Source organism: Ischnura elegans, chromosome 1 (genome assembly GCF_921293095.1).
Source record: "Ischnura elegans chromosome 1, ioIscEleg1.1, whole genome shotgun sequence".
NCBI lineage: Eukaryota > Metazoa > Arthropoda > Insecta > Odonata > Coenagrionidae > Ischnura > Ischnura elegans.
This window is the reverse complement of record NC_060246.1, coordinates 164,946,622-164,970,145: the sequence shown is the minus strand read 5'-3', so window position 1 is coordinate 164,970,145 and position 23,524 is coordinate 164,946,622. Positions and strand designations below refer to the sequence as shown.

The 23,524-nt window shown below is 37.8% G+C and overlaps 1 protein-coding gene across 2 annotated transcripts in view; it reads left to right on the top strand.

Annotated features, from left to right (window-relative positions):
• LOC124173131 (nuclear pore complex protein Nup98-Nup96) overlaps window positions 1-23,524 on the top strand; it is a 121,257-nt gene that overhangs the window by 41,413 nt on the left and 56,320 nt on the right. For both annotated transcript variants that reach the window (XM_046552650.1, XM_046552641.1), the window contains 7 exons: window positions 1,605-1,694; window positions 2,217-2,398; window positions 4,725-4,820; window positions 5,412-5,536; window positions 17,953-18,342; window positions 19,252-19,415; window positions 21,102-21,269. In XM_046552650.1, the coding sequence (XP_046408606.1) occupies window positions 1,605-1,694; window positions 2,217-2,398; window positions 4,725-4,820; window positions 5,412-5,536; window positions 17,953-18,342; window positions 19,252-19,415; window positions 21,102-21,269 (1,215 nt within the window). The remainder of the gene's footprint in view (window positions 1-1,604; window positions 1,695-2,216; window positions 2,399-4,724; window positions 4,821-5,411; window positions 5,537-17,952; window positions 18,343-19,251; window positions 19,416-21,101; window positions 21,270-23,524) is intronic.

The window sequence follows — 23,524 nt, the reverse complement described above, 5'->3', positions numbered from 1 at the left end:
GTGGTTATTATCCTATGGCACTGAGATTGCCCCGATTGTTGTCCTAGCTCTTGGAAGGTTCATGCTATGTGCCTGTCGTGTTTTGCCCTAAAATTTTCCACGGCTGCAATTCTACGAGAGCATTTAAACAAAATTTTTCGTGAATAGGGCAAGCATCGTGGAGCAACGGCATATGCGAAGAGAGGATCGGAACTCTTTCTACTCCCTCTTATGCCGCTATTACCGCCGCAGTTATCAAAATTTCCTCTTTCAATTAGTATTAAAAGAGGAAATTTCGATAACTGTCGAAATTCCAGGCATACGTCTGCAACACCACGCGATAGTATAAAAGAATGCTGCAAAAATTTTTTCTTCATAGCTTCGATGCTCAAAATAGGGGTGCGCCTCTTACAAACGCTTATATGGTACTTTAAAATTAAGCTGCTGACAAGATCATTTTATAAGGATGGTTCCTCAATATTTCCAGATTTTTCCTTGGTCATTGCTTTTTTGAGTGCATTCCATTTTCCTTTGCCCAAAAACATAGTGTCACAAAAGCCATCATATGTAACAAATGGAATGTCACATTTGGCTATCAATAGAATGAAAGCTGTAAACATTCAAGGCACAGGGAAATTGATGGGAAGAGTATGGCAAAAATGACCCTGTGACTCAGAAAATGACAGCTGAGATCTATCATTGTCATGTTCCCTAAAGGTCTATTGTTAGAATGATCACTTGGGAGGTCATGACACAAGAAGCATGCAAATGGACTTCACCAATTGCAGCTTCAGTCAGGAAGTTGGGGCCGTTGTTTATTGTTATCTGGTGAAGGGGGCTTGGATAGTTTGGTACATACCTTCAATAGATCATACAAAAGTAAATTCAACCATGATATTTCCATTCTATTCGGGTTTTTTTCACCGCGTTTGTTGTTTTTTTAAAGACAACTGTTTCGCTGGCGTTACAGTGAGCGTCTTCAGGTCGAAGGATAAAACCTGAAACCCTTGGACCTGAAGACGCTGACTGTTACGCCAGCGAAACTGTTGTCTTTAAAAAAACAACAAACGCTGTGAAAAAAACCGGAATAGAATGGAAAGATCATCTAACCAACGCCGCGAAAATCTTCGAACCTACATAAATTCAACCATGTTTATTCTGATGACAAACGATACCATTGAAGGTGTCTCTCTCAATGTACTATTGTCTCTCACACGTGGAAGTCCTTGTGCATTGCCTTTTTGTGAGCATCTCTCAATGGTGCTTCCCTGGCACTAGGCTCTGCATACCTTGGTGGCATCGGCAGGGACCTCAATGCCCCAGGGCAATGACCTCAGCCCACTGTGCGGCGGGAGGGACCGTGTGATTCAGAAAAATGATCACTGGAGCGATCACTTTTCCGGTCACGAAAGGCGATCGTTTGAGCGATGTGAGTGAAGAGGGACGGAGCAATTGATGGTGGGATTCAGGCGCAATCCACAAATTGTTGCTAGCCCTGTTGGTGGTGGAATGAGATGTGGGAGTCATGTGCACATATAATGCATGTAAATAATTATGATCGTTATATCATCATTGACTTTAATTTCTTCATGCTCTATTTTTAATGTAATTTGACTTATTTTCAGAGGTCCTTATTTGATGGTTTAGAAGAAGAAGATGCATCCCTTCTTACTGTTTTTTCTCCCAGGACTGGATCCAAGCGTTTAACATTGAAGGTAAGTTACAGAACATTTTTGGGAAACCATAGTTTCATAAATTTTATCTTGGAATGTGGCAGAAATATAAGTGGTTTGCTGTAGAAACAGTAGTTGGCCACACTATTTTACAGGTATTTATTGTGTTTTTTTTTAATGTTTTAAATTATTTACCCTTTGTAAATTTATTTTGGTTTATTCTGCAATGTGTGGTGGATAGTTCAAACTCCACTTTAATTTTCATGTGAATCGTGGCATTAATATTTGTGTGTCATGTAAATCGTTTGAGGGATTGGGCTAGAGACAGTTCCCACTTCTGCATTTATTAATTTTTATTTGTCCAAGGATCTTACATAGGAAATATAAGACATGTCACCAAAAAAATGCAATCAATAAATTTTATGTACCATACATTTTTGTGGCAAACATTAATAAATGGGAGAAAATTTAGTTAAAAACGGGTAATAAATATTTTTTAGGTTGTGTAGTATGCTGTTGAGAGCAATATGTTTGTGTTGTAATGTTGTTTTGATGTTTCTGCAGCCCAAGCCCCCTGGAGTATCAAACCTCGCTGAATCTTCCCCCAGCACCTCCATGAATGCAGCGTCAACGCCTGTTGGTGTCAATGGCCCTCGTCTCTCCTTGCGGGCACGTCTTGCTGGCAGTGCAAATAGTCAGTGGGAAAAAGAAAGCCCAGGCCCCAGTTCTGAATCTGGAAGCCAATGGTATTATCATCAATCGAATCCTTACCCCCATCTGAAATTTTTTTATATTGCTGGCATGTATTTACACTTCGAGCCAAGACAACCTTTATAATGAAGATCGATGAAATACCTTTTCTTCTGAATTCGAAAATTGAGCTAAAATACTGAATTTTACCTTAGAGATTAGAATTAAATAATCAATAATTTAATGCCTCATTACCAGAGCCAAAGATTGACGGCGAATAAAGCTTTAAATTTGGTAAAATAAAGTTCTATTTCATCACCATAAATTAAATTTTTCCCATGTAAAAAACAGCTTCGTAGAAACAATTTGCTTCAGAACGTTCCATTTATTTCCGGTACATTGTACACTAAGATGAGTTTAAAAAATCCAAACTTCTTATATCATTTGAGTCAATTTTAGTGAATATAAAATGTCATCAATAGTAGAATGTAGATTTTCACGAAGAAATTAATATCAATAATCAACTGACTTTTAAAACCATGTATTCAAGGCGACATTTTAATTTCTTCCTAATTCATCGAATGTCACAAATTGTTCATAATTCATGGAATTCAACGAATAGGGTGATTTCCTATTATTTTTTTACTGTCTAAATCAAAAGATAATTACTCCTTGAGTATGTATTTCTTACTTTTAGATTTTTAAATGACGATATTATTGCGATTAAATGAAAAGTGAAAATTTTGAAGCACGTGAAAATGCTATGGCTAAGTATGAATGCTGGGAAAAGCCTGTGTGACTTTTGGCTGGCACTGTGTGAGAATACCTGGGTGCAAGGCGATGAACGCCACTACTATGCAGGCTGCTAGCAGGTAGTGATTGGCTTAATTAAGGATTATTAATACCCTATCAACCGAAGGAAACTTTCCGACTTCGGGCAATTTTAATCGGTGACTATTAAGAGATGTTTCCCTGAGCTCTGTGCCTTATGCATGCATTGGTAATCTCAGACGATGCAAAACTCCTATTTACTCGTATAGAAGCTAGGTCCCTGTGACGTCACGTGGAGTGGCATCGCATGGGAGCCAATCTGGCCTTATTCAAATGAGGATAAAATTGACCGTTAGCATTCGTCTAAACTGGGATTTCTAAAGCCAAATAATAATCTGCAAATTATGAATACACTAATGGTGGGTAGCGAATCGCAATCAATGCCTTTCGTTTTATTTGATGAAGGAAACTACCCTATTGGAATTTCACATACTACTTTGAAAACTTTCTTTACAAAACTTCTGAGTTGTTGAATCATATGGTATACAGACACCATGTTTCTATCCTCCTCATCTCCAAGTTTGTATTTATTGTATGTATTTCATGGCATTTAAATTCAAAGGAGGTGCATTCTGAACTGACTATGGGAGCTATTTTTACAGTTAAGTTTCCGTTAAGTTTTAAGTTTCCGTTTAATATTTGAATGTCCTTAAAAAAATTTAGTTTCAAGGTTTGCGATCAAAGAACCTTGAATGACAGAATGTTAAAATCCAATTGTTTGAAGGAGGGAGAGGAGAGGATTGGAGATGAAGAGAAGGGCAATGATGTGAAGGACAGTGTCGGGATGGTATCAAGTCATCTAACAAATCCCTCTCAAACTGCTTGGTGTATGTCATAATTTAAAGATCCCCTCTAACAAGTCTCCATCCCCCCTCCCAGAAAGTATTTGCTCACGTCCATCCCCAGCCCGTAGACTCGCCTGAGACCTCTGTACCACACTCATTCTCCTCCTCAACAAAACTCTCCTTTTTAGAGAAATCCTTATCGAACTCCTATCAAACACTTGCCACTAGAAATAAGTTATATTGTCCTTGGGAATGATGCGTGAGTATGAAAATTGGACGGGGTTCATCCAGTAAAAAGTTATGTGGAATTTATTAATTTTCAATCCATTTACTAAGCCATGTCCCTAAAAGGTGTACCTAGTACACTTCACTGAACTATGGCTCAATGGAAGGACAGCACTTAAAGAATAATGGGCTTCTTGATTCAGGGCATTGATCAAACTTCCTTCAAGGTCTTCATGAGAGCCTCCACACAATAGTTTGACCTCCCCATTGTCTGAAGAATGTTGCTTGAGACTTCTCCTTGTTGTGTGCACGCTCTCCAGAAAACCTAACCAAGCCATTCATGATGCTCTCAAATAAGCAATAGCTGTGAGAAATGAGAAAAAAGGGTGGAGAAGGTGAAATTGATAATTTTGAAAAATCTTTGGTGTCGGTGCAGTTAGTTGAATAAATGAAGTCCGACCAAACTCAATGCAGTGAGGCCTTACTTGTGACATGTCTTCATCCTAGGTTTTTTTTGTTAACTTTTTACTCCTCTCTACAGGCTTCGTAAACCGGCATCCAATTTGAAGAGGGACTCTGCCCCTGGGAAAGGAGCCAATTCCAGTCTTATCTCAAACCACGAATCAGCAAATGCCATGTAAGGGAAATGCACTATTTTTGCTTACCTTATTATTTTGGGATCACATTGCTGAGTGAGCACATTATGCGCAAATATGAGACTCATAATAAGTAATGCAAGCAAAGAATGGAATGTATCAATGAATTCACAGAAAAAAATAGTCTCAGTGAGTCAAAATTCTAGGGACAAAACTGAAAAAGAGAAGCAAAAAATTATTAAATATTCATTTGCCTTCTTGTCCTGAGTAATTTTTTAAAGTTTTATAATCTTAATCACTGGTTTCCTAGAAAACATACATCAGTGCTGCATTTTGTTCAGGGGCTTTATTAGGTATCTGGGAAACTTATTTTTTAATGATGCATAAAATCACTGCACGATGTTGGAATTGTTGACACCAACCACACAGTTTCATAGCACTTAAGTCCCGGGAAGGTACAAGATAACTGTACTACAAAGTGTAATTTTTGCTACCAACGTGAAATAACTTTTGCTTGTGTTCTGGAAACTGGAAACCCAGTTTTGGGCCAAATTGACTCAAATTGAAATTTTGATGTTTGTGTAGCTTTAGTAATCATGGATGCACAGATCAAAATGGGTGTTGCATTCTAGAAATGACTCTGCATCTGACTTGGAGAACACCATAGCTGACTTGAGGACACGCCTGGATTCTAGTGGGGGCACCCCAATTGGAAGACCGCCACCTCATCGGAAAAAAGACCTGGACTACCCTTCTGGTATTTATATTGATTGACCACTGTCAGTGTCGTTATGTTTTCTTGTTACAATGGAGGTGTTCTCTCTTGGGTATTTATATGTGACGCTTCAATGAAATCACTATTGCTCAATTACGGAGCTTTGAATCCAGTCTTTTGAGTGAACCCCTTTGGTTCAAGCAGCCAGACTTATCTGCCTCATGCAAAGTGAACAATGAGCCAGTTTGTTGGCCCATCCTCTTTATGCTACTCTGAACTCTTTTCTTAAGTTTTATTGTGATAAAAATTAGAATGAATCACTGTATCAATTTTTTTAGAACTAAGATGCTAAATCAAGATAATTAGCCTCAGCACACTCTTTTTCAGCTATACATAAATTTAATGTGTTCAAGCATGTAAAATCTCATTAATATTTTTGTGCACACGAGGTTAAGAAGGATGCCACTTGAGGGGTTAACAGGGTTGTCACAGGTCATGCAAATCAGTGTAATCAGGGGAAAGAAAGTAAGGGGATTTGAAATGATTCAGGGAATATCGTCCACAGTACATGGGAAAATTTATACCATAATACAAAAATTGAAAGAACCACCACACCTTTATTTTTGAGGGCTTGCATCTTTGACACAGGGAGCTTTGGTAAATTTCCCTTTCGAAATAAAGTAGAGATGCCCATATTGTATCCGTGAATGATCGAATACCTCTAATACCAGGAAGTATTTGATATTTGAGATCTCGAATAATTATGCTAAAAGTACAATCTCGAATACTTTGAATTTTGCACAATACAGTGTTGCACGCACGTTGTTGGTAGCTAACTCAGAAAAATTTAGAAAACTCTATAGTCGTTTAGTGCATGCAGCACCGTACTAGGCAAGTTGACGAACTACATCAAATTCGCAGATAAAAGTGGTGAGAAGATATTGTTTGATGTGGGGAACCGAAAATGATCGGGGGATTAAAATAGTGGTAAAAAATGGCATATGCATGGGCCCCTGGCTGAACACATGCCATCAATGCACCAACATTAAAAAAATTATTTTCACCATTTCTCAAACTAAACTTATTAGCGATGAACCCACTAGATGGAACTCGCTTTTGCAAATGATGAGGCGTCTTATGGAGCAGAAGCAAGAAATAACATTAGCTGCCTCTAACCTGAGTTTTAATGTAGACAACTCCACCACAGTGGGATGCTATCAAGCAATCAATTAATGCTCTGGATGTTTTTGAGGGAGCAACATTTCTTTCAAGTGGAAGTGCAGTCACAGTTTCTTAAGTTATCCCCCTTGTGAATAGCATTATTAATTTCCTAGAAACTGAGAAGTTTTCGCTTAGTCATCTACAAGGTTTCGTCAATGTTTTGCTCTTTTCCATTAAAAGTCGGTATGAATTTCTGGAATAAGAACAATTATTCACTTTTGCCATAATTCTTGATCCAAAATTCAAAATCAGTGATTTGCAAGATTCAAATAAAGTTTAAATGATAAAAAATCAGTTGGCTTTAGAGATGAATAGTCTGTCTAAACAAAGTCACCCAACAAAAACAGATACCTTAGGAAAAGTGCAACCGAAATAGCTGATGTAAAGCATCAACAATCGATGTGGGGAATTTATTCAAATTGAAAAAGATAATTTTTAAAATGTATCAGATACAGTAGAACTTGTTTAGTACGTTTCTGAAGGGACCACAAAAAATGAACGTACTAACCAGGAAAACGTGCTAATGAGGGAAGTAAATAATAGCTGTCGGGGTAATTGCAATCTGTAGAAAAGTCGTCATAATTACAATTACTATCGGTAGTTCTCGTAGGATCGCCTTCCTGAACTTTTTTTACCTTTATAATCAAGAAAATGTGTGCTACAATGAAAAACAATACCATGCGAGTAAAGATCACAATGTTTCATAGATTTCCTGAAGCCAATTACATGAAAACGGCGTCTATCTCCCGTGATTTATCCTATATATATTTATAGAAAGAGGGCAAGTAAAGCTAAGTCATTTCTTTTTTCTCAAAGCGTACTCGGAGAATATAACATCAACCCTGAGTATGTCAACTGATTGTTTTTAAATATCATAAAAATTGGACAAAATTATGTTAACTTTAAATTACGGCAAAAGCCGTACACATTCGCTTCTGGAATGAAACCATATCGATCGATATATTGATTGATAACACTCAAGATTATTTGATTACGACGTAATTACAAGAAGATTTTATATTATACAGTTGAAATTTACTTTAAAAAATTTGTCTAATGTCGTCTGTTTTCGTGCCGAGATCAAGTATTTTTAAGCTAAGCTTCGCGTGGAGATTCAGAGCATCATCTGCTCCCACAGCAGTAGTCAAGTAAATACGCACGTAATCCATAGCCTTGATGTCTAGTTTATGGAGTACGTGCAGTACTGCTTTAGATAAAGTGGGAATTGGATAAGACTCATTTCTTCATCATGATAACTCGTGCAACAGCAACAATTGCCCACTCGCGAAATTTGTATGCAGTGGGCACTCCAGAGGCAATAGAAGGTGAGGAGCTTGGGGTAGAGAAAATCGGGGCTTCTCATTGGCTGCAGTTTAGTAAGTCAGACATGTCTGATAAATGGCTGCATTTTATTATTCATCACATCACAAGAATTGAGAAATGCGTTAGGATAAATCACGGTCGAAGAAAGAGATGTGCAATGAATGTAAGAATTTCAATGGCTAAAAATAATATATTAAATCATGAATTCGGAGGTTTTCGACCCTTAAGAACAAATACTAGAGAACGAATTGCGGGTTGCGTCACGGCAAGCAATCGAGCGTACTAACCAGGAAAGCGCATTTTTTATCAAACGTACTAACCAAAAACTTTTACCTGTATTTTGTTCGAATGGTACCGGGACCGGGAGAAATCGCCGTACTAAGGAGGAGGAACGTACTAACCAAGTTCCACTGTATATACCTTTTATTTATGCATTCATCAAGTGAAGTTGAAAAAAAACATACCTTTAATATGCTATGCGCAATTCTAGTATTCGAAATTCCAGGTATTCAAATATTTGAACAATGATTAAATATTCGAATTTGATATTCGAGTTTGAGAAATCTGCTACTCGACCCATCTTTAACACTAGAATGGCGAAGGGTGTCATTTTTACACCCTACGCGTGCATTTTTTACGGAGCTGGCCCTTAGAGAGTGTTGTAGAAAAAAATCTTTCATGACTTTTATTCATTTTTAGACCTTAACAAAACGACAGTAAAAGGGATACCTCCCTATTTTTTTTCGTCTCAAAAATTCAAATTTACCTTGAATGCTGGAGGGTGTCATTTTGACACCCAGTGTATTATATCATTTCTTTCTTCGGTTTAGGTGTCTCGTGGGATGCGGGTTGATAATTATTTGTCAAATTAGTATAGTGTAGTACATTATCTTCATGTGCAGTACCTTAATGTATAGTATAGTATTTTTTAGTATAGTATATTGCCTTCATGATTGTTTGTTTTACATAATTTCAATGAGCATCGGCTGTATACTACTTTTTTCAAAAGTTTAGTATTGTGCGAAAAATCCACAGAGAAAAAATCATTCCCCTTGAGCTCGTAAGGTAAGTATATTCCGCTGCCTTTTGCAAATGATTCGCCTTGAAACCAGCTAATTTTTTTTTACTGCGGTGACACTTATTTGCCCGGAAATATTGCAGTGAAGTGACTCGCGCGACAATGCAATTAGCTGCTGCCGAGCCTCTGTGTTTGGCTGCCTGGCTCGCGCGCGTTTGGCGGACTGGGTCGCTTGTATGTTGCGACATGCTGCTTGACTGGCTTCGGCAGTTCTGTCTTGATAATGGCACTGCATAGACGAGTTACGGCGGAGCAAAGTATTGCAATACTAAACGATATTTCTGGAGACGTGTCGGAGAAAGGGTCTGATGCAGATGCTGAGTCGGACAACGATTGGGTTGCACAGGAAGTGCAATTTATATCATCCAAAAATGATTAAAATAGTGAGCATGGTCAGTTTCAGTGTTTTATATATATCAGTTTAGTAATTTAATCACGAAAGATACACATATTTATTTTACAAAACGCATATACACATGATTGAGTTACTGGATCTGCACTGGTTATCGGACAGAAAAGAAATTGTGCATGGTCGTGACATGGTGTGCCGACGTGGAAGGGGCGCTGGGTAGACTTCAAGGCGACATCAACTCCTTGTTCAAGATCCTAAGAAGGAGATGGCCATGCTAAGGAATCATAACCTGGGCCTAACATAAGCATTGACGAACAGCTGTTTCTAAGCAAAGCTACATGTCCATTCAAGCAATTCATGGCACCAAAGCCTGATAAGTATGGGCATAAATACTGGTTTGCAGTATATAAAGACAGTAAGTATTTGGTAAACTGATTCCATTAACTTCCAGATTGACCAGAGTTGTCAGGGCCGGCTCTCGTCAAGCTGACGATCGCATTTCAGATCATGTTGTATTGAAACGTATGCAACTTTACATGAGCAAGGGCAGGAATGTAACCACTGGCATTTGTTTCACATCACTTTTGCTAGCTCTACTCGAAACAAAAGGGTACTTGCCTTTCGGGAACCGTAAATAAGGGAAGAAAGGAAATACCTGGTGAAATAAAAGCTTATCGGGAAAAGTTGTAATCAACTAAATTGTTCAAAAATGGTGTCGTAACACTTCCTGTTCATCAGGGCAAACATAAAAAAATGTGTTCTTGTTCTATGGTCTCTTCGCCCTCATTTTGGCATTAGTAACAACTCTAACAAATCGCCCGAAACTGTAAGGTGTTGTAATGAGATAAACTCTGAAGTAGATATTATTGATCATATGGGGCGGAAATATTTGGTCAGAACTAGAACCAGGCGATTGCCTGTTATTTCTTTCCAGAATACTTTTGACTTGGTCACTATAAATTCCTGGATAATTAATATAAGGAAATAACTTCACAAAAGATGTCCTGCATTATTATCCTTACATTGCGTCAACAAATATCTGGCAACCAAATCCAGAACTGACTAGGGATTTTCAAGTATAGATAAAATGCAATGAAAACAGAACTGTTGCTTTTTTTAAGCTTAGTGAAAAGTCAGTAAACCTACGGCCAAAACAGACCAAAAGTGCCAGAATGTAGACAATCTACTACAGTAAACTCTTGATTTTACGAAGTCGGTGGGACCGGAAAATTGGCACTTCGTAAAATCGAGTTTCGTAAATTCAAACCTTTTTCATAAGTCACGAAAAAAATGTTCGCTCTTGTTTCTTCCGCCGTTTTTTGTCTTTAGTTGTTTTATTTAAATGTTTTCGGTGGTTATTCTCGGTATAATTCATAGAAAAGGCTTTTTGCTATCGATTTATGTGATAAATCGTTAAATACCACCATATACCACCATAAAATTCCCATTTCTTGTTCATACTTCAACATCCACGATCGCTAAAGAAATTCCCGACCAGTTTAGAAAACGTACTCAAATAATGAATTGCAATGTTTATTATAAGAATTTAATGTTATAAATTTGCGGTTAGGAGCCAATAGCTACTATTAAGTATGCAAAAGATAGATATTTGTTTCTGACACCCACGGAATTTTAGCGGCAGCCGGCCTAACCGCCATCTATGTCGCCCTCTATCGCTCAGTGACGAGAAAAAAAGAAAAACAAGGGTCTTACCCCGTTTCCAAAATAACCTTCGTAAGTTAATATTTCGAGTTACTTCGTATTTTCAGCAGAATGTGCTCTATTTCCACTGAGATTCAATTACGATCGTAAATAGCGTAGGATGTGATTATCTTCCGGCGAATATTTGAAGTAAATTCTGTTTGAGTTCTCCGTCCGACTACTGTGTTCCATCATCTTCGCAGACGTTGCCATAAAAGACTCAATTCTTCATCAGGACCATATTCTTCATACCGGGTGTGAGGTGACCTGTTCATATAGTATGTTTCTCTCCTTTTATGCCGACTGGAGCAAGGTTCCAACCGGAAAATGACAGGAGAAACATCTTACAGTATCGGAGAAATAGAGATAGAAACGTTATTATCCACATTGATTGTTTTCCTTCAAGAGACGTTTTATCATTTCTCAACGTGGTTAAGTATTAGTTCACTAGCGTGAATTCCCAAAAAATGACATGCAAAAGCTGTACCGTCACCTCATTTAGTTTTCGTGTTCCTTTCTCCGCCGTACTGAAAGTTATGCAAAGGATCATTGACAAAGAGAAAAGATTTTCTTAGTTTTAGCACTAAAAAATAGTCGCGCCATAATCGTAAATAAATATAGTGTGGAAAGAGCAAAGAAAATAATTTCAATTGAAAAGTCAGCTGAAAAGAAGAGAGACAATTTTAAGCGCGGCACCATTTTCCCGATAGTGGAAGATACTTCTTCAGCCTCTCTCCGGTTAATAACTTCCCCCCCGTTGCAGGTAAAGATGAACCATGCCCTTCTCCACAATCGGGGAACGTTCCCAGTGGGTGGGGTGAAAAAGAGTGGGATGGGGATTGCCTGAGGGAAGAAGTGTGGTCAGCATAAGGACTGGTGAAGGGGGCAGGAGAAAGAAGGGTGGGGAAATGGCCTTGAGCTCTGCCTCAGTCTACTTTTGGGGGCCGTATTTTTTTGCGACGCACACAAGCTCAGTCACCTTAGGGAGGGAGTGAATGGGAAATGCTGGGGAAGGAGGGGTTTGGGAAGCATAAGGTGGGTGTCAGCAAGATCAGCCAAAGGCGGCAGGAGGGAGTAAACAATGGCTTTGGAAAGAAAGAACCCCAGCATGGGAGAACGGGGAAGCGCGTGAGAAGAAAGTTCATGGTTAGACTTGGAAGTGCGTCTTCATTACGAGAAGCTTGAAATATAAATTGGCGGTAAATAGAGCCCAGTACTTAAGATATTTAAGCTGTTCATTCACAAAGGCCAATATATACACGAAAAGATATTATGGCGCGGATTGCATGTATCAACGTCCATTTCGGGATGTTATAAATTTCTGTTCCCATTTATAAAAGTAGCAAATAGATTTCAAAGAATGATAATCATGAATAAAAATATCTAAATCGATATCCAAACGCACATGAGCAAAATAGATGAATGTATACATACCGATCCATCGCAAGTAATACCGCACAAGCTTCTTCCGGTACAGGACTTTAAAATCCTGGATAATGCCTTGGTCCAAGGGCTGGGACTTGCTAGTCGAGTTCGGGGGTAAAAAGAGGACTCGAACATTAGCCAATTTTAGATCTTCCACGAATTTATGGACGGTGGCATTATCCATTATTAAAACAATTTTGCGGTTCTCTCCAGCAATTTTTCTCTGTAGACGTACAACCATTTGCTGGGAAATTTCTCGGGTCATCCAGCTGTTTTTATTTGCATGGTAAAAAGCTGGGAGGGCTTCCAATTTTACATGTTTTAAGCACCGTGGCCTTTCAAATTTCCCAATGACAACGGGCTTATTTTGTCCGTGCCCGTTTGGTTGACGCACAGCCCCACAGTAACACGCACTTTACTCTTTTTCCCCCATGGCACCTTTGCCCTTTGAAACCCAGGGTTGCGTCAGGTAATGCATTAAAAAATAGCCCAGTTTCAGGGGCCAGCGAGGGTGAGCTCGTCGAGGAAAGGGTCCCGGATTAGGGACCCTTCGAAGTGCTTCGGCGAAAAGTAGTCAAGTAGTCTTCGAAGTACGTTCACAGCAGTGCAAAGGGTTAATTAGGGGTGTACGAAATACTCCGCGCGACCTTCCTGACATGTTAAACTACGAATTATTGTCGATGCCATGTTTACGAACAGGCACGTAAATAGGGGCATAATGTCAGCCGCGTTATTTTAACTGAACTCCTACTCCCCCTAAATTCCCACAGTGAGGTTTTTGGCGACCCATTTCTCTCCAAAGTTGCATTATCATTTACGATTTCGCACTTTTGATGGACCACAGTTGAAAGCGCTGATTTTTTAGCTACTTACGCCGGCGTAACTAGTTTTGTTGACAAATTTTTCGCCGTAGTTCGTATAAACGAATTCTATTTGCTCCTAGGGACCGAGCCGAGGTTCGTAAATTCAAAAAATTTCGTATAATCGAAACTTCGTATAATCGAATAGCGCCATGTATTTAGCATAGGCTTTTCGCCGGGACCGCAATATCACTTCGTATAATCGAAAACTTCGTAAAATCCTGCTTCGTAAAATCAAGAGTTTACTGTATATAGATGAAGCTTATTGTGAGTCTGTATGAAAAAGTATTCGATTTCTTTTTGGGTTCATACGAAGTTTTTGTATTTTATTTTTAAAAAGTTCGTAGTTTTGTGGCCACAACGGTGAAGCACACTTCTACATTCTATGACAAAAAATTGATGAAAAAAAGTTACGATAATAATAAAAAGAAAAACAATCCTGTCATATTCATTTTAATTGTTTTATGCACATAAAATTTAACCAATTACAGTGAACAATAAATACTTAAAAAAAACTATTCAAGATTATATATAGGTATTATTGCACTTTCATGCGTCCTCCGACGTTTCAGAGCAATCTTTTCGATGGATGCCGCATTCCAGGAGAGTATTTTTTTGTAAAAGATTTTTTACTTCAATGGTACTCTATTAAAACATTAAGTTTTTTTTAATATTAGGGCACAAAATCAGTATCAAACAAAAGTTGACACTATCGACTCCGAAATAAAACTAATCTGAATCGTAACATGCATATAAAAACATGGGTGTCAAATTGACACCCTCCCGGCATTCTAGGGGATACAAATTTCCCGGCATTCTAGTGTTAAAATAAAGTTATTCGTTAGAAAAATATTAAAGTTTTTTCTTAAGGAATATTAACCCTTTCACTCCCAAGCATTTTTCAATATGCATGCCCAAAATTCCCAAGGGTTTTTTAATGAAATTATTAATACTTTTTGTAAAAATTCTTATAGATTTATTTTAGGTTTTATAGACATGGAAAAAATCACACACATGTAAAATTAAATGACGTTTTCAAAAATGTTAATTATCATAATGTATAAATTTTAGTTTTGCAATAATAAATTTATAAACTTAGTACTTTTAAAATTTTTTACAAAAAACTTAACTTTATGGCTTATTTATTCGTAGTATTTTTTTCATTTTGCAATGATTGAAAATTGACTTACATTAAAAATTTAGTTTTTGACAGATCTATCTAATTTTTTATGCATAAACAGAAAAAATGTTGCCATAAAAATTTAATTGTTTAAATCTGTCTCAATCACTTTTGAGCAGTGCCTAAGCCAGTCTTCTGTAAAAAAAACAATGAAATATGTATATATTTATATATCTAGGCCTTAAATAATACAAATTATTGTTACTTTAAATTATAGCTAGAGGAATTGTTTAAATGTTAACATTGCATTCATTAAAAAATATGAATGACTTACATACGCAATGTTATTTCTATAAAAATGAAGGCTAACAAATATGATGAAAATTGTTTCACGGAGGATTTTTCATTATTTGTTCAAGTTGTTAATGAAATAAGTACATAGGTACACTTTTGATAAGTCTCATGTTTAAAATATCACGTAGGAATAAATTTTGCCTTTTTTCACAGTCACTCTTACTTCTTGGAACTTGAACTTAATGGGAATTTGTTCTTCAGGAGCTTGTACTTCCCTCCATTCTCCGTTGTCACTGTTTTCGTCAGTGTCCAGCTCATCCGAAGACTGAAACGAATGCTGATCTCCATCACTTTTTCCCCGACTCACTGTCACTTTCGTTGTACTCTGATTCACTTTCATTGGATGAACTGTCTAAAATTTCCAAAATATCCTTGTCCGTTATGCGTGATGGTCCAGTCATTATTGGTGATATTTTTTCTTGGAAAAATAATAGATAAAATGTTACATCGTGGAAAGTACGTAGTCATACGTACCAATGTATTACATTAATAAAGACGCACGTAATGCAGTGGGCCATGGCAGCAGCATCGCCACTTCCATCTGAAAATATTCGTTTTACTGCCAGTATTTCTTGGGCAGCAAAGTTTAAATCAAAATTTTACATACGGCAAAGGAAGATAACAAAATTCATCAGTGCAAGAGACGCAACAACACTTGAGGAAATTCTGCAAAGTGCAGAGACGTTCAGGACGCAGATGAGATCCCTAATCCCTCGTTTGATGCTGAACTGGTTATTAATACCGACCAAACGGGCTGCCTGTATCAGTCTTCATTTGATAGGTCTCTCGACCTGAAGGGAGTTAAAACGGTTCTGGTGAAGAAGAAAAGCCTGAATAAGTTAACTCACTCGTACACAGTCCAGTATGGCATGACTCTGTCAGGAAAGCTATTACCCAAGGTGTTTTTGTGCCTTCAAGAACCTGGTGGAAAATTTGGACCAATAGAGAAAAGAAATGTCGATCATTTGATCGAAAGATTTAAAAATGTGGTAGTAACGTGGTCAAAATCGGGAAAACTGACGACAAATATTTATGAGACCTTTTTAGAAAATGTGATGAAATCACATGTCAACGGAGAGAAGTTTCTACTTTTAATAGATTCGTGGGGAGGGCAGACGAATCCCACAATTTACGATTACATTTTTGCAGATGACAACGGAGAGGCATCGTGCACTCTGCAAGTGATACCTCCAAAATGTACCCCATTATGCCAGCCATGCGACGTGTATTTTTTCAGGCAGGTGAAAATATTTATAAAACATTTACAAATTCCTCGATTCTATTGGAGGAAAATCGGGATATTGTGTCAAGAGAAGACGCAATAAAAATACATGCGTTAATTCATAACCAATTAAGTGCTCTGATTTTCCAAAACATGTTAAAATATGCATGGTTTGCTTCGAAGCTCGCTGGCACGAGACAATTTTTCGTAAATGTGAATGACGTGTGTTTTCCTTAAAATATTATGGACAGTCGTTGTGGTTGTGGAAAAAACGCATTTTCTGCTGGCTCGTGGTGCTACAAATCACTTTGCTTTGCATATCTTTATAATGAGTTCCATCCTGAAAATTGCAAATAAAGGATTAACTGGAGTGGTGAGGCAGTGTACTGGCCTTCCACATCCAAATCTCGGTAAAGAATTAAGGGGCATTCCTAAATTCAATCCCTGCGTGTAATGTGGATTACACTAGTTGTGCAATACACCGTCCGTCGGATGGGATGTTAAGCCGTGGTCCCCTTGGCACCTTTCGTTAAGAGCAGGCTAATGCCGACGCCGGGTTTCTAATCATCCTTCATCCTCAGTTCCTAATCCCAAGCTGATCCATTCCTGATTTAAATATTTTAAAAAAACTTTTAAAAATATATTCAATAGTAGTATTGAAGATAAGAAAACGAACTTTAAAAATTTAAACAATAAAATTCTTAAAAATTAACACAAAAAAAGTTCCCTGAGCGAGCATCAAACACGCTACCTTCACAACCATAGTCGGATACCATATCCACTGGGCTGTCGCCCACTTCATTAACATAGGCGTTCAAAACAGGTTATAAAGCGTAGCTTCATTTTTTACGATTTTTAATTGCTTTTTTTCTCGGAATTTTACGAGAAGTGCGTCGTCTCGCTTCGGCATATTACATTTGTACCCATAAACTACCGAATCGCAAAATTTGAGCTCGATTGGCGACCCGATGGTCGTGTATTCCCCTTGTTAGTTATAAAGTGGCGTAAGAATTTCGACAAAATGAGTCAGATTTTACAAAGAGTTAACGAAATAGCGTCCATTAAAATATTAAAAGTATAAATTAAATTATATAATAAATACATTAGGATAGCAAAATATGTATACATTCATTATAAAAATAAATTAAATAATTACACATCATAGTTTATGTGAAATATTGTTCTAAGCAAGCGGCCGATATATCGGCCGCTTGGGCATATTGGGTAGGAAGGCCGCAGCCGATATATCGGCCGCTTGGGAGTGAAAGGGTTAAGGTTCTGGTGAAATTACTTTGCATGAAATATTTTTATTTTATTGACAAAAATTTATTAGTTTTCTTACTTCGAACAAATTCTATAAGCAATTTCCTCCAATCCATAATATTATCCATGTACTTTTTATTAACTCATATTTGTTATTTTTCTTGCTTCTAAAAGCTAATTCCTCCACTTCCTGTTCATTTTTGTTGTTTCTCGCATAGGAAACTGGACCACTATACTAGCTACTCTGAATAACTGGTTAGAAGTACAGTGTGCTCATATTTCCCTGCTAAACTTGAATCACAGGTGAAGTTGGCCGTGATTGGTTTAGCACAGTAGAAATGTTGTGCAAGGATTGAAAGGAGAGTGTGAAGAAGTCGGGGCAAACAATTGCATTAGTCATTGAAAAGTCCGGGAATTTTGATTCGGGAATCTTGCGACAACTCTGGTGGCTAAGAAATGCCAAAATGGAATGTTTTCGATGTGAATTTCTTTGTTGTGGTGTTTTCCTTGTTAATTGTGATTGTTTTTTGTGGTTGCAGTTGGGGAGAGGGGACATCTAGATGGTGCGGAGGATGAGCTGGACGGTGAGGTGTCGTCCAGCATTGATTTGGCTGGCGAAGGAGGGAGGCGCAGTGGCAGTTTAGCGAGGGAGGCGCTCTCGGTGGAGTCGCTGCGAAGGCGCCATGGGGAGGATGAGGAGGGGGATGAGGGGGAGCCGCACCCCACGGGCATTGTCCTCCGTCGCTCTGGCTACTACACAATCCCTTCGATGGACGAGCTCGCCTCCATGGTGGAGGAGGTGGACGATGGAGAGGGCGGCAAGGCGGTCTCTGTCATTGTGGAAAACTTCACTGTGGGCAGGGAGGGCTATGGGAATGTCTTCTTCTTCGATTCATTTGATGTCGCTGGGCTTAACTTGGATGAAATTGGTTAGTAGGAGGAATCACTATTTATCTATAGAGGCCAGTCTTATATTGTTTTGTTAACATTTTTCTGACTCAGAAAGCTGTAGTTAGTTTACTCTAATAATTTTAGGTTGACTTAGTGTTATTTTCAAATACTTTTTTTTCAGCTAAATTTCAAATGTTCTTAAGTGTAGGCTATAACTTCACCCTTCCCCAGCTAGCCTGACGTTATGAAACAATGTCTGAATTACTGAAGAAACGTAACTACACTTTGATAAGTGTAAAACATTATTCTAATAATTAGTTCTTTATATGGTTTGGATAAATCTTTTTTAATTATTGTTTTGTACTTAATCATATGTTATCATTTGTAATTTCATTAATTCTATGTTATAAATTCACTGAGAAAGCCGAAAAAATTATGAGAAATTTCTGAAAAATTCAGGATATTTCAGTATTATATTTCAGTGGCTACCCTGTGTAAATTAGGGGTGTTGGAGTCTGCAACTTACATTTTGAAAAAGCCGAATCATGCTCACTATAAATGTTTGGAATTTTTCAGTGTTGAAACACATGGTGGTGCACTGAATCTTGCCAAATTTGATTTGATCCATGTGGATTTTAAAGTGTTTGTGCATCTCCATAAATAATGAAGAACTTTCATTTTGCATATTCATCAGCATTGAGAATTTTTTTTCCTTTTTAAAAATAATCCCCTAGACTATTAAACTGTTCATATCCTATATCCATGCTCAGTACATGTACCAGGTGTATTTCATTACCCCATTAGCTTCGGAGATTGGGAGAGTCTAGCCTATGAATGTATTTTTTTCTATCAGTCCATAGTTAACATTCTTTAACTTCTCTCAGTATTATTGTGGCCAATTTTCTCATTTTAAATTGTGTTTATTTTTTCCTTTCAATGTTTTACAGTTCACTTTCGGCACAAAGAAATCGTTGTTTACCCTGGTGATGGTGATGATGAAGAGGAAGATGATGTGGAGCAATCTTCTTTAAGCCCTGGAAATGTGGCAGAGAAGAAATTGGAGAGTTCAAAGAAGCCACCTGTTGGCCATGGATTAAATCGACGAGCTCAGGTATGTCAGGTGATTCTGTGAAAGTGGATGCAATAGCTTGTGTGTGTGTTATGTTGCTTTAATAACATTGAAAGCTGTCACTTTGATTAAGATAATTTAATTATTCTAGTCCTTAAAACTCTTGACATTACATTGCATCTGGCTAATGCCTGATTAATTATGCATAGTGTGGCAGGGAGTATAAAAGTTGAGTTTGGAGTGATTTGATTGTGGAATTCAACCAAGGTCTTTTATTGTTCAGGAAGGAAACAAATTCCTATATCTATTTTTTTCTGAAAATTCCTCTCTTATTTCACCATTTCTGTTAGACCCAGAAAAATAGTGGAGATCGTGTTTTCCATGTCTCTCTGAAAGACATCTGTCATTAATATCTCAAGCAATCTAAGATCAACAAGCAGCATCCCAAGTGTCTAGTGACACTCCCTACCTCATGTGTAATTCCCTCTGTTCCCCCGTTGCAGATTTTGACTTAGAACGCAAAGCCATTTATGGTAATAGAAACATTCAGTAGGTTATGAATAGTGCAATTTATGATAACAAAGGCGGAAATAAGTGATGTGATGACACCCATGAATTCAGTTTAATCCATAACTGATCTATCTACACAAGCATCTTGCTTACCATTCCTTTTGACTCTGTTATGTCATTATAAAGTCTGTCTGTTTGGAAAATTGCAAAGTGTTTCTTTCAGGTAAGTCACAAATGTTGAACACTCCTCACAGAAATTAGTGAATATCCTAGTGTTCAAATTTCTTCATTTTAGTGTGCACAGTGCACCATGGCTTATTTCTCTAACACACATATACAGGTGTGTGGTACATTTCCAATTTGCTCACTGTTGATTGGCATACCTTAAATACCCGTTGATTGCATGAACTATTTTTTATTATTATTGGTTGATTTCAAATGTATTTTAAGTTTTTCAGAAGATGAGGTAAAATGGAGATGATGGTTTCTTCTTCTTTGTCTTTGCTTTCTAAATTTTTAATACGCTTAAGTTTGCTTGGAAATGTACCTGGAGTTAATGAAAGATAATAATGGCGTTGTTATATGTCTGGGAATTTCTTCAATGGCTTCAGGGAAAATCTATGCCGTGATGTGTGAATCAAAAGAACTCTGCTGGATGGTTGGCTGCCTCTGGGCCTTTGCTCTTTTGATTTTCATTCAGCTGAAATTAATTTTACGAGTATCTTTTTTTGTATGCTCACTCTGAAGAAATATGATTAAAAAGAAACACTTGAACACATTTCTAAAACAACTTTTATTGACTCTGAAGGCCTGGTTACATCATCCAATAAGCTGTGCGAGTTAATGTCTAAATGAATGTATGTGTGCCTGAATGTACTGTCAAATTCACCGTGTACCTAACCACCCAACCCGTGCGAATGCATGTACATAATATGGAACATGTTCTCATTTGGTTCATGCTAACATGCACACCGTCCATTCCAGTCTGCCAAAATTTCATATATTTGGACAGAAACTCATGCAGATTAATGTACCTTGTAACCAGCCATTTAGTAAGCAGAACTTTCATGCAAAGGTCAGCGGGTAAGTTTGGAAAAGGGGAAATAAAGATTTTTTGAAGGGATAAGCCTGGGAATTTGCATGTGGGAATTTTTTAACAACCCAGATGCTGTTTCATGAAATATCATCAAGTTTAGTGGCATGTATCTGCTTTATCAGGTGACACTTGATCGTGTCTGGCCCATAGACAAAGTCACCAGATCTCCTGTGACGGATCCAGAGAGGTTGGCAGCCATGGACTACGAGGGCAAGCTGAGGAGAGTGTGTGCGCAGATGAGGACCCGTTTTGTGGAATACAGGCCTCAGACTGGATCCTGGGTCTTCAAGGTAAACTCTCTTTACTCGTCGGTCTAATACTTTTAAGGAGCTTAAATGCTATGGACATTGCTTTTATCCTGATATCGAATGGTTTGAGCATTGTTAATGACCACAAATAATTATTCTTGAAGCAATTTATGATTATAAGAGGGATTAGAAAAAAATAAATAATTTTTTAAAGTATTTGGCAATTTTAGGAAAGTACAATAGCTCTATTTTGTCATGATAAATATTGTATCATAATGAACAAATATTTACTTCTTAAATCAGCTAAAAATCATGGCTTTATGACAATTGAGAGCAGAAATATTTTTAAAAAATGTTTAAGGCATAAATATTTGTGAATTACTGTAGGCTCCTGATTATCCGGCTGCAGTTTATGTGTGTTGCGAATTGTGTGTGTATGAGTTCATGCTGCTTCAATGTTTTCAGTGTTTCTATATAAAAAAAATTAAATCTGATGCGAGAGCACCAGGATATTTGCATTTCAATGCAAGGCTATGCCGGGCTTGTTATTTCCTTCAGAATCCTCTCCGTAAAATGGAATTATTTTATTTACTTGCTGACTAGGAATGTTTCAAGTTTACTTGGGCGTCTACTCTAGCATCGCAGGGGCGACGAACAGCAGCGGGAAAAAAACTCTTGATTAATTTGAGAAGATTCTTCAATGGTTAACCAATCTTAAATTAAGAGAAATTTTATCTACGGTCTTCAATTTTAAATTTCATACCGCAAGTGCACAATTATTGCCGTGGCCTTGCATGTGGTTGAATACGGCCCAAACGAGCCGGAGATTTCGTCACACTAGGACATGTTTATGCCGTGACTAGTCGAGGTCAAACTGGAGGGGAAGGGAACAGTAGAAGCGAAGGCAGTGGGAGAAGTGGAAGTAGAGGTAGCATAAGTAGAGGTCCGTGAAAGTATTTACTAAAATCCGTTTTAAAACTGTGTTTTTTCGGTGCTATAGAAAATCTTGGTGGTGTTATTATAGAGTTACAATTTTTGCACATTTTTATTATTTTTTGGTTCACATAACCTACATAAAAGCTGAATGAAATTGGTGTCGTGGTCACCACGGCGCCCATTTCAATCTGGTCAATGTCTACGGTGTGAAATGCAGGCAGTGCTTCATTGAGACCGCTTTTACTTGAAATGACTTTTCGCCGGCCGCTGTTCATGGTAAGATGACATGAAATTCATGCCGCTTTCAGACGAGATGACTTGCTCGCCACACCGTGTGCCGTGCCGTGAACAGTGGCTGGTGGAAAGTCGTCTCGTCTGAAAGCACTCTTCTGTTCCTAGCCAGTGGCCATATTTTAGTATACAAAATTGTTAAGTTAGACCCAAACTTAAGGTTTTCCTGCTACAAGTTATCCAATAACACTGTCTACGGTGTCGCGGTTAGTCACCAGAATTACTGCTCTGCACTGACGCATGAGCTTATATTTCGGCTCTTTCGCAGCCGCGCTAAATTTCTTTCAGCACTTTATTGATTCAGGATATCTAATTAATCAGGAGAGAAAGTGCATCATTCTAGATATTTCCGAGAATTTCAGGATTGATAAATGCAAAGCAAACGCCGTTATTAATTTCATGGCAAATTCTGGAAGAGACATCACATCAGTTCACCTTATTACACAAATGCAATAAGCACGAGACAAAAGAAGCCAATTGGCCTTGGAATCGTAAGTAAATGAATTAAATAAACTTCAGCAGCGTTAAAAAATGAAGGCTCAGGCCTTAATAGAATGTGACTTATTAAATTTGTTTTTTTCGCTAATTCACCTCAAATCGCATAAAACGTGAAATTTCGTTTATATTTACTGGGTTTGCATTGTTTCCTGTTATTTTGTGATATCGCATCTCGCAAATTTCACAGAGCTCTAAGCATGAGTCATAGCTAGGCACCCGCCAGTGTAGAATGCGCAACAGCATGCTTGCACACCTATTGTCTTCACAGTAGGTCTGTGCTCCTTTTTTCCAAGTATTGCTGACAAGATCGTGCTCAGTGAATATATGACCATGTGGCCTGATAGTGTTGTTTCCAACATCGCACAGTGGTTTTGAAGCATTTGTGCCAACCACTTTTCTGAATCGGTGATCTCACGGCCACGGTTTTCAGAAACTAGGTGTTATAGGAATACGATTGGTCACATCATTGCCGCTAAATAGATTGCGGTCAGGAAAAGAAAGCTCTTTATTGATTCCAGAAAGCAATCTAAAATAAGAGACAATGTGCGTAATGTAATGATAGAGTGTTTGAT